Source organism: Elephantulus edwardii, unplaced genomic scaffold (assembly GCF_000299155.1).
Source record: "Elephantulus edwardii isolate Elephantulus edwardi_28Jun2011 unplaced genomic scaffold, EleEdw1.0 scaffold00011, whole genome shotgun sequence".
Taxonomy (NCBI): Eukaryota; Metazoa; Chordata; class Mammalia; order Macroscelidea; family Macroscelididae; genus Elephantulus; species Elephantulus edwardii.
This window is the reverse complement of record NW_006399761.1, coordinates 5,159,600-5,174,043: the sequence shown is the minus strand read 5'-3', so window position 1 is coordinate 5,174,043 and position 14,444 is coordinate 5,159,600. Positions and strand designations below refer to the sequence as shown.

The following is a 14,444-nucleotide window of genomic DNA, read 5'->3' as shown; positions in this document are numbered from 1 at the left end:
AGCCCACCCTGAGGAGCCAGGGAGCGGATACCACTCATGGGGCGCCCTCGGGGGCTTTCTCTGCACCCTGCGGCTGCGTCCCCGTCCTAGGCGCCCGGACTCCACGGCCCGCCCAGCCAGCGTCCCCGGCCTGTCTGGAGAGGAGCATGAGGCCCGGAGCCCCGCGGACGCTGGCCACAGGGCGGCAGGGGGCTCGAGGCAGGGCCCCGCGCCCGGGCGCGCCAGGTGAGGAGCCACGGGAATTGGCGAGGCGTCGGGGCGACGAGAGGGGCGCCCCAGCCCGGACGCCTGCAGGCCCGCCAGACCTGAGCGCAGCCTGAGCGCCAGGGAGGAGGCGAAGGTGCCCCACCGTGCGGGCTCCGGGGGAGGCGGCGAGTCCTGGTCATCATCCTCACACTCCTGTTCCCGCGGGGGCAATGTCTTGGCCCGGGCCCCGAGCGCCGCCCCGGCCCCGGGGCTGAGCTCCGGACCATGTCCTCCCGCAGCCCCCGGCCCCCGCCCCGCCGCAGCCGCCGCCGCCTGCCGCGCCCCTCCTGCTGCTGCTGCTGCTGCCGCCGCTCCCACCTCAACGAGGACACTGGCCGCTTCGTGCTCCTGGCGGCGCTCATCGGCCTCTACCTGGTGGCGGGAGCCACCGTCTTCTCGGCACTGGAGAGCCCCGGCGAGGCGGAGGCGCGCGCGCGCTGGGGCGCCACGCTGCGCAACTTCAGCGCTGCGCACGGTGTGGCCGAGCCGGAGCTGCGCGCCTTCCTCCGGCACTACGAGGCCGCGCTGGCCGCCGGGGTCCGCGCCGACGCGCTGCGCCCGCGCTGGGACTTCCCTGGAGCCTTCTACTTCGTGGGCACCGTGGTATCAACTATAGGTGAGCGGCACCCCCGGGCGCGTGTCTTCCCTCCCCGCGCCTTCCACTGGCCACTCTCTCCCCGGCTTAGTCTCAGAGGCAGCTTCCCTCCAACCTCTCCTTTTGCCTCTTCTCTGCCAGGCTTCCTGGTCCTGCTCTTTCTCTCAGCGCAAAGGGCCAGAGAGGCCCAGGACTTGTGCGTCCCCACTGGTGACTCACCTGGTGGCGTGATCTGGTGGGGAGACCCCTCATCAGGGCGCGGGGACGGCTAGAAGCCGCCTGCGTCCTCCAGTGCTGGCCGGTTCCTAACCGCTCTGAGCCTCAGTTTTCTCTCTTGAGAGGATTTATGAGGATATGCGTCAAGCGCCCGTTGGTTTTCTTCCTATTTCCCAGGCACCCCTCAGCCTCACTTGCCTCACTCTGATTTTGAGAGCTCTTGCTCCCTTCACTTTTCCAGTTTTTATTTCCATTTCTCATTTCCTCTTTATTCTCCCCCCCCCCTTTAAGGGTCCTCTAATCTTTTCACCTTAGGTAGGCCCACTACTCTCGAAAAAATTCTAGAGTCCTCTCTACACACCTTGCCCCAGCCCCCTCAAAACAAGTCCTTTGAAGTAGGTCAGGATTCTGGCTGTAGTCATTCTGTGCTTCCCTTGGTTTTCAGCCTCCCCTCCCTGGGGAGCCCCCCCGCCATCATCCATCCGTTTGTCTCCTCTCCATCATCTGCAACTGATTGGGTAGCTTGGAGGGGAGCAGTGCCCCTATATTTCCCATTACCTCTCCCCATTTTTGTCATAAGCCATTCATGTTTTCTCAACTTTAGGAAAAATGCTCTGTAAATACGCCTTGCAGTCCCCCATTCCTCTGAGCTCCTCCAGTATTCCCCTAAAGCCATTTCCAAACCACCAAGGCTCTTTACCCCATCCCTTCCCTCTTCTTCCCTCACTTCTCCACACTCCCCCTTTCTCTGAGTTCCGGGTGTCATGCAAAACACGACGCTTCTTCCCAGCAGCTCACCTAAACAGAGTGTATGGCAGCTAAGGAAAGTTCTGTGTGTCCCACCACCTCCTGCGTGCCTGACTGAGATGAAGGTGGGAGCAGTGACTTGCCTGGTCACACTGCGGTCACCTCCAGGCACTCCGAGAGGTGCAGTGTTGGAAGAGGAGGTGGATTTGCTGGTGGGGACCTGCAGAGATTCCTAGAAATTCCTTTCATGAGGGGGTTCTGGGGTTCTTTCATATGCCTTCTCAGGGGGAGGGGCGAGGGGGACCTGGACAAACCCATCCACGTAGGCGGATGGGAGGAATGGAGGCAACGTGGCGTCCATGTGCAGGTCCATGAGCTGCAAGATGCCTCTTCGGGTGTATATGCATCACTGGAGGAAGAGCCTCCTTTCCCTCAATTTTTTTTCCATGTGTCATGCTTCAGCTGGTTATTTGAAATAGAAAAGGCCAGTATGGCCCAAGTCCAAGTCGCACACTCAAATTGGATAAAAATACCCTTTAAGAGCTATTTTATGTTGTTATGGTGATTAATGATATAAAATGACCCCCTCCAAAAACAAAACAAAACAAAAATTCTCCTTTTAAGAGCTGCATAGAGTTGCTATAGCAACTCCATTTTATCCCCCCTCACTCCTTAAATGCTTTTAAAAAGTACTGAGAATGCTTAGTTTTAGAGGATGACATCATGCCTTTGCCAGATCATTACCAACTTCGTCTCTACCTCTTATAAATATATCCGTTGCTTTGGCCCACTTGGTCAGGCCTGTGTACGTACTGGATGGGCAGTGTGCTCCCAGCACTGTATGTACTCTGGCCTCCTGAAAGAGCCCATGGGCTGAAGAGGCGGCTGTTAGCAGTGGACCCTAAGTCTGTCATCTCAGAGCGCTCCATTCCAGTCACCTATGGTCTCTGTGCCTGTCTGGCAAGTTCCCATCAACCCCTGGTCCACTGCCTCTTTGGATGCAGGGATTCTGAACCGAGTGACAGCTTTTAGAGCTCTACCTCCACACCAGCTCTTTGCACCTCGAGTCAGCACACTGGTGTACATTTCCACGTCCTAGCCTTTAATCCACTGGCTGAACTGGCTGTATTTTAGTTAAGGGGGGGGGAAGAACAATGTTGTTTTCCTTGGTTTGTGTTTTTGGATACAGGCAAGCAGTAGGAGGATTACACCAAAGTGTGTGGCAGTGCTATGAATGACCCAGCACACTGCTTTCAAAATCTGCAGCAAGGCAGCATTCATTTCTGTAGGGAGCTGCATTCACGGGGCCAGACCAGCCTGCCCACACGTTAGAGCTGGACTGGCCCTTTGTGGGGGTGCTTAGAGAGCCCTACGAGTAGCAGGGTCTCTGCCCAGTTATCTGGTCTTGGGCAGTGGTCCAAGTTGACCCCTTCTATCAGTCAGATATGTTCTCAAAGAGCACAACTGTCATTTTAGCCTTTGTAAAACGCACTTGGGTGAGCCTGAAGTGATCGACCTAGATGTGTCAGTTGTTTTTTGGTTTAAGTAGTTCCTCTCCCTCAAATACCCTTAGTCACCAGAGGCAATTAGTATCATGACCGATGTTTTAGGAGTTCACCAACAGATCAAGGCATCAAAGTCCCATCCCAGAGACAGTCAGGACTCTCTCTGACAGCTCACACAGGGAGGGGGAAATTAGCACATGCTCTGATTTACTTGCTTGGTGAATGCAGCATGCCACGTTCAGTGTGGAAATTGGAAGACCCAATGATTTCCGTTCAGCTCCCTATACTGTCTAACCACATAGGAAGTGCCGTGTTCGTGTGTTCGTGTGTGTGTGTGTGTGTGTGTGTGTGTGTGGTGTAGTGGCCACTTGCTGTCGATTCTGACTCCCACCGACCCCCCACCACCCCATGTCAGCATAGAGCTACACTCCACAGGGGTTTTCAATGGCTACAAGTAGACTCTCAAGCTTTTCTGTTAATCTGGCTAAATGATTCATCTACAGACTATAGCCTAGAAAGCCCTTTCCTCATTCATCCCTGAAATATGACAGATCGCATGTGTCAGACCCCATGCTGTTGTGTTGACATGTAAAAGCGTGTTCTAGTTGTCAATGGTTTAAACGTATTTCAACATGGGCAGCTGACGCACAGGCTTTAGAGGTGGCAGAGCTTCCCCATCCTCACTGAAGGTCACTTAGAATGAGAAAGGCCCCCTGGCCTAATCCTTGTGGCCCAGAGTGATAAAGGACTTGCCCAAGTCACACAGTTCACCAGAGAGCCAGATGGGTCCACAAGCCAAGTGTAGTATATGTTCTACGTACTTCATGTATTTACCTGATGGGTATTTACTTGATTTGGTGTTGAAGGATCTGATGGGATGTGTGTCTGTCTGTATGAATGTGTGTTTATGTGCACAAGAGGGAAAGGGGCAGATACCAGTGCTGGAATGGACGGGGCTAAAAACTAACTCCAGAGAAAGCTTGACAGGTCAGACACATCTCTTGTTGGTCATACAGACTGGAAGCACCTTGTGAAATTGTAGACAGCTGGGGAGAGAAGAGCCGGTATGAAAGAGGTCCAAAACAGGGTTAAAGTCTATAGGAAATGGATGATAGACTCTGGTCCAAGCTCAGAAGCTGTACGCACTTTGCTTTCTGTTCTGTCTGGGATGGAGGGGTGGCGGGAGTTGGGGGGAGGAGAGAAGGTTGAGCAATTGGCCTCCAGCTAGAGATGCACACAGAAAGGTGTCTGTGTGTCCCTCAGAGTCAGATGGAGCCCCAAGGGGACCCCAGGATGCTTGCCCTGACATTAGGCTTGCATAATGTTCCACATCTAGAGCTGGGTGGTTTGCAATTACAGAGACAAGCTCTGTGTCCATAGTGCACAGAGCCCTGGGAAAGTCCACCAGTGATTATTCAGCAGGGGTGGAGCCTACGCAGCAAAGTCAGAGAGGCTGTCTAAAGAGGCAGTCTCAAGACTTCACACGAAATGAAAATCCACTTTGGGGTCTAAATTATTCATATCAGTTGCACACACTGAGCTGAAATCCTGGGCGATTATTAATCCTCCCATTTATGCTGTGTGACATACTCTCTAAGAGGTGAAATCAAGTTTGTTTTGACGTGAATGCATCCATTCGTTCATTTCTTCATTGAATAAACACCCAAGACAAGCCTAACTCATCACACTGCACATGTGGACTCTGCCGTGGTGTTAAGGACACCGCCTGTGATGATACAATTCTACTCAATGCCATCAAGTCGGTTCTGACACATCGAGACTCTCTGCTGGTTTCCAAGACTGGAAATCATTACCCATGGGGACCGGCCAGCTCTTTCCCTCAGTGTAACTGGTGAATTCGAACCGGCAGAGACACCAGGCCTGTTCATAAGCAGCACAGTCCACTATAGACCAGGCCATCAGAGTTCAATCCTGTGATTATAGGAACTCCTAAGATGATGATAATAAGGGAACTCTTATGACCTAATGGCAAGGAGTTTCACTGTTAACCCAAAGGCAGGCGGTTTGAATCCACCACTGGCTGTAAGGGAGAAAGATGGCCAGTCCTTCCTGTGCCATTTACAGCCTGGGAAAACTGCCTGCAGGATCATCTGTGAGTTGGTTTTGACTCAATGGCAATGAGCTTGAGTGTGAGTCCCAAGACAGGTCCCTGGGTGGTAGAGAGTGTTACTCACTTAACTACTAGACAAAAGTTTGGTGGTTCAAGTTCTTCCAGAAGCACCACTGGAGATGGGTCTCGTGATCTGCCTCTGAGAGGTCACAACCTTAAAAAGTCCACAGAGTCCACTCAGTTCTGCTCTGCACACGTGGGGTCCTGTCCAGCCACAACGGACTCAAAGGCGACCAGTAAGAGAAGATAAAGGCAGAGGCTGTGTTCTTCCAGCAATCCAGTCTCCCCAGGGCCAGTCAGTGCGCCAGCTCACACACCCTCAAAACAATGCCGAGTGCCCGTCATCCATCACTCCCCATCCAAAAGGCTGTGTTATTAGTTTACTGTGAAAAAGATGAAGAGGAAATTCTCCACTGGGGTTTTAATTATGCAAAACTGCTGTCACATTCACACACCGGGGTGAGGCGCATGTTTCAAAGTCTTCCTCCAACGGGCAGCTCAATGTAAACAGAAATCTGGTTCCGCTTCCTTTTACTGGGTTCCCTGACAGCATGGTTTAGCAGTAACGCTAGCGTCCTGCATCTGTGGGAGGGATGGTGCAGGGACGGCAGGTGTCATTTTGGGCCCTGCATGATTTCGCTTGCTCCTTTCCCAATCCGGCGCACTTAATTATTCAGCCGTAAGATTCGTAACTAGTCCTCACTTTCCTCCCCCATTTTTAACTTTTAAGTGTTTTGCTACAAAGGAAATGAAGACATTATAAGACTGAAATGTCACTATCACATTTACATTCCGGGTTCCTGGTGGCACGTATGTGATCCAGCTGGGGTGATTTCTGTTACCTGGAGGGGAATGTGTTACCCAGAAGGGAAGGGGAGGGGAGAACCTGGACGCCCCCCAATTTCTCTCACCACCTATTTAGTATTGGAAGGACGATGCCGTCAGAGCCCTGGAGGACAGTTAGGGGGAAATGCATCTTTGTATTTGATGTTTTAGGGGGAAAGCAGGAGATGTATTTCTCATTAACTGTGCCCACCCCCCAGCACTCAAATTTGGGCCCCACATTTATGAAACACTCCATAATTATTGATCAAATGAATAGGCAAGCAAGTCGCTCATAATAAGGTCCCAACACAGCTCTTCATATTTCACTAAGGAAAGGAAACAGATGTGTTATGAGCTTTTGTGAACGTTTTATCGTCAATGTTGTTTCCATACTTCCTCAGAGCCTTCACTTAATAATTTTATACCTTTTACCAGAGGCTCATTTTCAACACATAGCAATCCTATAGGTGAGAGGAGAACCTCCCCAGGGGATTTCAGAGGCTGGGACTCTCAATGGAAGCAGATCACCTCATCTTTCTCCATCAGAGGAGAAGCTGAGTTCTGACCACTGACCTTTTGGTCGATGACAGATCATTTTAACCACTGTGCCACCAGGGTTCCCCGTGGCCTGATGGATAAAGAGTTGTGTCATCAACCCAGAGATGGGCGACTGGAATCCACCAGCTGCTCTGAAGGAGAAAGGTGGTCATTCTCTGCTCATGTGATTTACAGCCTCTGAAACTGGTGGGCTGTAAATTGGTTCTGACCTGACAGCATACAATAACAACATACAATTTCTTTAAACTGTCAGTTTCATGCCCAAGGGGCACCCAATCCAGGCCATGGTCTTTTCAGTTGCTTCCTACACATATGAAAGTCGGACACTGAGTATGGATAACCGACGAAGAATCAGTGCTTCTGAGTTGTGGTATTCGGTGATGAAGGCAGACTGTCCCACGGATTGTCAAAAGAGCCGATGAGAGCAAAGGAACTTGGAAGAGAAGTTCAATCAGAGTGCTATCGGGAAGCGAGGCCAGTTCTTAGAAAAAGATGTCATGCTGGGAAAAGCCGAAGGTCAGCAAGAAAAAAATCAAGACCCTCCACGAATTGCATTGACACAGTGACTCCAATGGGTGTAAGTAGGAAGGAGATGGTGGTGACGGTATAGGACAGGGCAGGGTCACTGTGAGTCTCAGTCAAAACGGTGTCCCCCAGAACAACATACCATTTCACTCAGTCACTAGCCCTGCTGCTGGGTAGAAGTGCCTGGGAGGCACAAATCCCCAGGTGCTCCAGTCACTCGCTGAAAGGCTGATAATGCGAACAAACCCAGAGGACCCCAGAACAAAAGCCTGGCCATCTGCTTCCTCAAGGTCATGGCCATGAAGGTCCCATGGAGCACCGTACTTTCTACTATCACCCACGTGGCTTTACTGTGAGTCGGAACACATCCAATGGCAACTGGCTTGGCTTGAGTTTGGTTGTCGGGTAGCAAGGTGTGGGCTGTTCCGAGTCATGTGAACAGACTCATCTTTATGCACGGGGCCTTTTCCTCCGTCTGGAGTAGCTATTTGAGTTGTATTCCCATAAGGGAAACTGCTAAGTTGAAGGACGTGGTCGTCTTCGTGGCTGGTGGGGCCAATCCCTTTGGTGAGAGAGAGACTTTCTGATCCATCCTGAGCTAAGCTTTTGCCTGTACAAAGCTTACCAGAGCTGTGACAGTTATCCAGCTAATTGCACCACGGAAACAGACGGAGCTGCCTCCCAAACAAGGCTGTGGCTTCAGTGTCTTCAGCACCCTTTGCTTTAATGAGAGCTGCTACCTTGGGAAGTTCCAGGAAACAGAACAGAACAGCAGGAAGGAGAAAAAGGGCGTCAAAGACTGAGGCCAGCCGGGTGGGCACCTGCACCACCTTCACCCCTGCTCCTCCCACTCCCAAGGGTCTCCCACAGCTCTGGGGTCAGCCCAGCTGAGGAAGAGTGTTTTCCTACTCAGCCTGGATGAAGTCCAGGATTGTACAAAGTGGAGGAAAGTTGTGGTGGTGGTGGTGCTGGTGGTGATATGCCATCAAGCTGCCTGCTGCATGTGGCAGACTTACGTACAACAGCTCTGAATCCTGCCCTATCTAAGCCAATCTCATTGTCTCCAACACATCTACCCCCAATACCCCAGTCAGTGAGTCAACATATCTCATTCAGGGTCTTCCTTTCCTATGCTGTTCCTCCACTCTTCCAAGCATGATATCCTTCTGCTTGGACAGGCAGCATGCCCAAAGTATGTGAGATGGTGCTTCAGAATCCTTGCCTCCAAGGAGCGACTTGGTTTCACACTCTCCAAGAAAGACTTGTTTGGCTGTCCATGGTATATTTTTTCTATATTCTTCTCCAGCACCACAACTCAAAGTCATCAATAATTCTTCTATCACCCTTAGTCATCCAGTTTTCAGATGCATAGCAAGTGTATGTGAAGACCATGGCCTGGATCAGGCACACCTTAGTCTCTAGAATGACACTGTTGCTCTTCAGTACTCTGGAGAGGTCCCTGATAGCAGATTTTTCCCAGTGTAATTCGTCTTTTGATTTCCTGAATATTGGTGCCAAGATGTGGTTGAGATACCATTAAGTCCGTTCCATCTATGCAATCCTGTGCACAAGAGAATGAAATAATGCCCAGTCCTGTTCTATCCTCATAGTGCTCCGTCCGCATTTCTGATTACTGATCCATTGCTGTAAGCCTGATTTTGTGTCAATCTGAGGGTCTTCCTTTTCTTTTTTTTTTTTTCCTTCTCTGACCATGATCTTCTCCTCCAGAGACTAGTCCCTCTTGAGAAGGTGTCCAGAATATCTGAGACAATGTTTCACCATCTTCATTTCTAAGGAACAATTTGGCTACATTTATTCTCCTATCAGTCCCCAGGACATTCCATATTCTTTGCTAATATTGTGATTCAAAGAATTAACACCGTCATTCTTCATTCTTATTCATTGTGTGACATTCACATGCGTTTGAGGCTATTAAAAACACCAACACTCAGACACACATTGGTCCCCGAAGTGACGTCTTTGCCTTTTGACATTTTCACGAGGTCCTTTGCCACAGATTTGCTCCATGGGAGATACCACTTGATTGCTTGACGGCTGCTTCCCTGGGTGTTAACTGTAGATCCAAGTAAAACGAAGTCCTTGGTCACTTAGCTTTTCACCATTTATCATGATGTGGCTTATCCAGTTGGGAGGATTCTTGTTTTCTTTATGTTGAGATGTAATCCCCACTGAAGCCTTTGATCTTCGGCAAGTGCTTCAGAAATTCTCTTCACTTTGAGCGGGCAAAGTTGTGTGTCATCTGCATGTCCCAGCCTGTTAATGAACCTTCTTCCAACCCTGATGCTGTGTTATTCTTCACCTAGTCCTGCCTATTGGATTATCTGCTCAGCATACAGATTGAATAAATAGGATGAATAAATCGGAATATTGAATAAACATTATGAATAAATTTGAATATTGATTAATATTGAATAAATATGCATTAATTTGAATATTGCTGAATATTGAATAAATATGATACCTTGATGCACCCTTTTTAAAAATATGACCCACGTAGTATTCTTTTATTTCAACAACTGCTTCTTAGTTTAGACAGCTACTTTACCAACCATAATGTCCTCCTTTAGGGACCGGTAACTGCTGACAGCACATCTGAAGTATGAGACAAGGTTTCGCCACCTTGGTCTTTAAGGGGCTTTCTGGCTGTGCTGCTTCCAATGGCCATTTGTCCGTTTACCTGTCAGTCCACAGTACTTTCAATGCTCTTACCAACAGCAACTTCACCAGTTTTGGTCAGTCTTCCTTATTTGTTCTTTGACAAATAAACATGATGTCTGCTGTGTGAGTATGGTACCCACACCTTTCTTGATTTCAAACCATACATACAGTATCCTCTTGTTCTGCTTGGGTGTGAACCTCCTAGTCTATGTTGCAGGTTCTGTGTGAGCACAATTACGCGTTCTGGAATTCCCCTTCTTTGCCCTTAGTGGTCACTTGTTAGGATCCGCTCAGCTTAAAGACCTTTCATAGTCACAGGGACACATCCGCCTGTATTCTGGAACGCTGCTGCTGCTGCTGCTGGACGCCGTTAAGTCCACTTTGGTTCAAGTTGTGTGCTGTTGAGTCAGAACCTACTCAGAGCTCACCCCCCAGTGGGTTTTCAGAGACTATAGCTCACACAGGAGGAGACCGCTCATCTTTCTCTCACGGAGCAGTGGGTAGATTTGAACCACCCGCCTTCGGGCTGGCAGCACAACTCCTTACCACTAAGTCACCATAGCACCTATACCACTACAGGACTCACAGTGGTCCCATATGGCAGAGGGAAACTACCCCATATGGGCTTCCTGGCTCTAGCCAAGCATTTAGACTCTTTAAATAAATTAAAAAATAAAAATAAAATTCAACATGCCTCCTGTCATAAGAATCAGATGATACCAGAGCTGCTGTAATTAAGGATGTGGCCGGACCAGGCCCAAAGATTTCTCCAGGGAACCCTAATGTTCCTCCAAGACCAGCCGGAAGATGAACTAATTGAACTGCCTTCCTCAGTTTACACAGGGGCAGTGGAGGCTCATGGGTGGGAGTGGGGAGGAGATTACCCAGAGGTCACACAGCAAGTCAGAAATAGCTGAGAGCTGGAGCTCTTTAGAACCTGGTCCATCCCTTCTTCCTCATCCTCACTGTTCGGATTCTGAGTACCTTTACCTCAAAGCTCAAGTTCTCATCCTTCCCTGGAGGTCTTTCCTAAATACTCTCAAATATAAATAGATACCCTTTCACAATACACACGTGCACGCACGCACAAACACACATTGCCTAAACCATATTACAGGCCCAGGGACCATCAGGGCATCTCAGCAGGAAGACCATCATCCTCCTAAGGACATAAAGGAGTAAAGGACAGAGAGGATAGTGATAATGGCGAAGACACCTGAAGAGCAAGTGAAGGGAGTGGAGTGACCTGGAGATGCCCTGCAGGTATAGACTCGTGCTCAATCTGCCAGCGATGGCCTAGGAGCCGCAGGTCCACTCTGCAGGGAGTTTCAGCACCTGCCTTCCGGGCCTGGCTATCTCAGTTTCACAGGAGACAGTTTCATCTGTCTCTGTGGTCACTCCCCATCCTTCTGGTCCCTCCTTTGCTCTCTGTCCATCTCCGTGGACGCCCCGGGATGCAGAGCTCACTACCAGCCAACAGGCCAGAATGTGGGTGGAGCCCAAAGTGAGCAACTGGGCAGAGGTCAGTCCCTGGTCCTCACTTGGGGGCAGAGGGGAAATGTCTAAGTCAGTAGGAGGAGAGGGCTGAGGGTAACAAGATGCTGGAGGAATTGAGGGAGTGCAGGGGCTCCAAACATACACTGCCCATAGGACTGAAGAAAGCCCAAGTCCATACTGAAGGAGAGGTACTGGCAAGAGAAAGGGAAAACTGAAGCCCCTCATTCTTCATCCCGTCAACTCCAGGGCTATGAGCACTGCCATCTTTAAGGCTCTGATCCCAGGGAATTCTGTCCCAAACCTGACTCTTTCCTACTCATTGGTCAGGCCCAGGTCTCTCTCTGGAGAGCACAGGCCTCCTTTGTAAGCATCCAACATCTATGACAGAGGACACATCTGGGCCCTATGTGTGTCACTTCTTTTCTGGGCTTGGGCAACCGCAGCTCAAAGCTGTGCTCTGAGACCATTAGCAGGTCAGAGGTGACAGATATACCTAGCCTGTGGGAAATTCTCGAAGACCCACACCCTCTGGAGCCCACGTGACTTACAGAGGGAGGGACTTCCAGATGCCTGGAGCTTTGAGTCTTCCCACGTCTGGAAGCAACAGCTGCTGTTACAGAAGTAGATACTGCAGACCAGGCAAGCAGGGCAGTGCACCTCAGGCTATTGTGGGCATGGGACTCATTTGGGCACCTTGTGGAAATGCAGGTTCCGTTGGTCTAGGGTGAAGCCTTTGAGTCTGCATTCCCTGCAAACACCTTGTGATGTGCGTGCTTGTGTGGCCACAGACCACATTTGGAAAATCAAGGGCCAGAGGAGCAGCAGTGGATCAGGAGGGCAGGGGACCTGGAACCAGCTCTACCCAGGGGTGTCTCTGCTGTGTGTGTGTGTGTGTGTGTGTGTGTTTAGAGGCTGTTGACCATAAATGACATTGAGAGAAGATAACATCAAAATGGCAAAACTTCTGTGAAGTTTCAGTGCTGTGTTTCTGCAGAAATATACTATTTTTTATAAAAATATCCCTGTAGGTTGTTATAACAACAATAAAACCAAAACATGAAACAGTTTTGCAAGTCCAACTCACCTACAAGGTGAAAACTCTGTGTGTAAAATTAGCACTACCAACATCGTTGTTGATGCTGTGTACCATTGAGCGGGAACTGACCCACAGCTGACCCTCCAGCAGGTTTTCAGAGTCAGTTTAATCACACAGGAGGAGATCGCCCATCTTTCTCCCATAGAGGAGCTGGTGGATTCGAATTGCATGCCGTGGAGAGGGCAGCTCAGCTCCTTACCTCTAGGCCACCAGAGCTCCCTGCTGGTAACAGAGGAGCAGCAGTATCTGACCTCCACTAACTTCGGAGGAGAGGAGCCGCCCCATCCACAACATCAACAGTGCAAAACCTGTTCCTGGCACCTCCAGGTTTGGGACGGGCCCAGTACAGGACCTTCACCTTCTGATCCAATGGGGCTGGGTCTTCCCTGCCCTAGGAGTCAGCCCCTGACTCACCAGAAATGGAAGAGAAAAGAGCAAAACTTGCAAAAGCCGCAGAGAAAAGGCAGAGGGAGGCTGCCTCTCAGGGAATTTTGGATGTTGAGTCTGTGGAAGAGAAGGAAAAACTAGAAAAACAAGTCTCTTCTGGGCCCCCACAAGAAGGTGAACTTAGATGAACAGTTTCATAAGGCATAACATGGGAGGAAGAGTCTACCACCAATAACGTTAATATCTGCAATCAAGTAGCCATCTCAATCTCTTCTCTTTGAGTAAATGAAGCTTCAGAGTTCGTAATTTCCCTTCCTTACATGCTGTCTTAAAACTGTATTGAAAACATCACCAATACTTGATTCTTAAAAATTAGGAAATGATCAGAATTTTCATTAAATACTTATTTGCCTGCATTTGCTCATCCTCAGGCACTGAAGGGATGATTTGTTATGTTTCCACAGTTTGAGCATTAACCTCAGAAGCAAATATATATTTATATACTGCTGCATGTAACAACTCGGCATACATCTCCAATACTCAAATCTGAATTGCATACTCCTCCTTTATAAAATCGTCTAGCTGTTAAAAAACAAACAAACAAAAAGCCTGTTCCTAGGAGGTCAGACATGTCTCCAAGCTCCTCTACCTTCTTCCAGCAATTCTAAACGGACCATCCTCCCCAGGGCTCTCACTGCATTGGTGCTGGGTCTGCTAATCTGTTGCAATGGCCACACAGACCTCTTGGACAATACTCAAGGTTATAGGGCTTCTTAAGGGAGTTGTTAGGAGCCTTTACATTGAAACTGACCCGTTACTGATTCTCCAGTGGGTTTTCAGAGGCTGTAATTACACAGGAGGAGAATGCCCATCTTTCTCCCAAGTGTTAGGGGAGTAACACGTCACAGTTCAGGTTGGGAACAGTCAATATACAATTTTCAGTCAGGACAACTTTCAGGTTCTCTGACCTTCCACCTTGCTGCTCTGGGATCAGGTTACTCAGCTTTTGTTGTTGCTGTTGTTGTTCACTGTTCAGATGGAACTGACTCATAGCTGACCCACCAATGGGTTTTCAGAAGTCATAGATCACGCGGAAAGAGACTGCCCACCTTTCTCCCATGAAACAGGTGATGGATTTGAACTGTGTTCCTTTGGGTTGGCAGCACAACTCCTTACCACTAAGCCACCAGAGCTCCCTACAGCTCTTTTAGACCTGCCAACCATGCCATCTTCCCCTGGTCCTCCAGAAAGCTTAGGCAGAGACCCTCAGCTCTGGCTTTGTGAAGTGGCATTTCCAGTTCTGCTCTGTCTTGCATCATTTTCTGGTTCGCAGCTCTGGTCTCAGTCCTGGTCTGAGCCGGAATCTCTGGCTAAGAATGACAAGCTGCCCTGGGACGACTTCTTTTTTTGATAGTGGTGAGATTCTCATTTCCTGTC

At 49.6% G+C, this 14,444-nt stretch overlaps 1 protein-coding gene across 1 annotated transcript in view; it reads left to right on the top strand.

The window, feature by feature from the left end:
- The first annotated feature begins 471 nt into the window (after positions 1-471).
- KCNK12 (potassium channel, subfamily K, member 12) overlaps positions 472-14,444 on the top strand; it is a 66,475-nt gene continuing 52,502 nt past the window's right edge. Inside the window, exon 1 of the mRNA XM_006880901.1 lies at positions 472-862. Within this exon, the coding sequence (XP_006880963.1) occupies positions 472-862 (391 nt within the window). The remainder of the gene's footprint in view (positions 863-14,444) is intronic.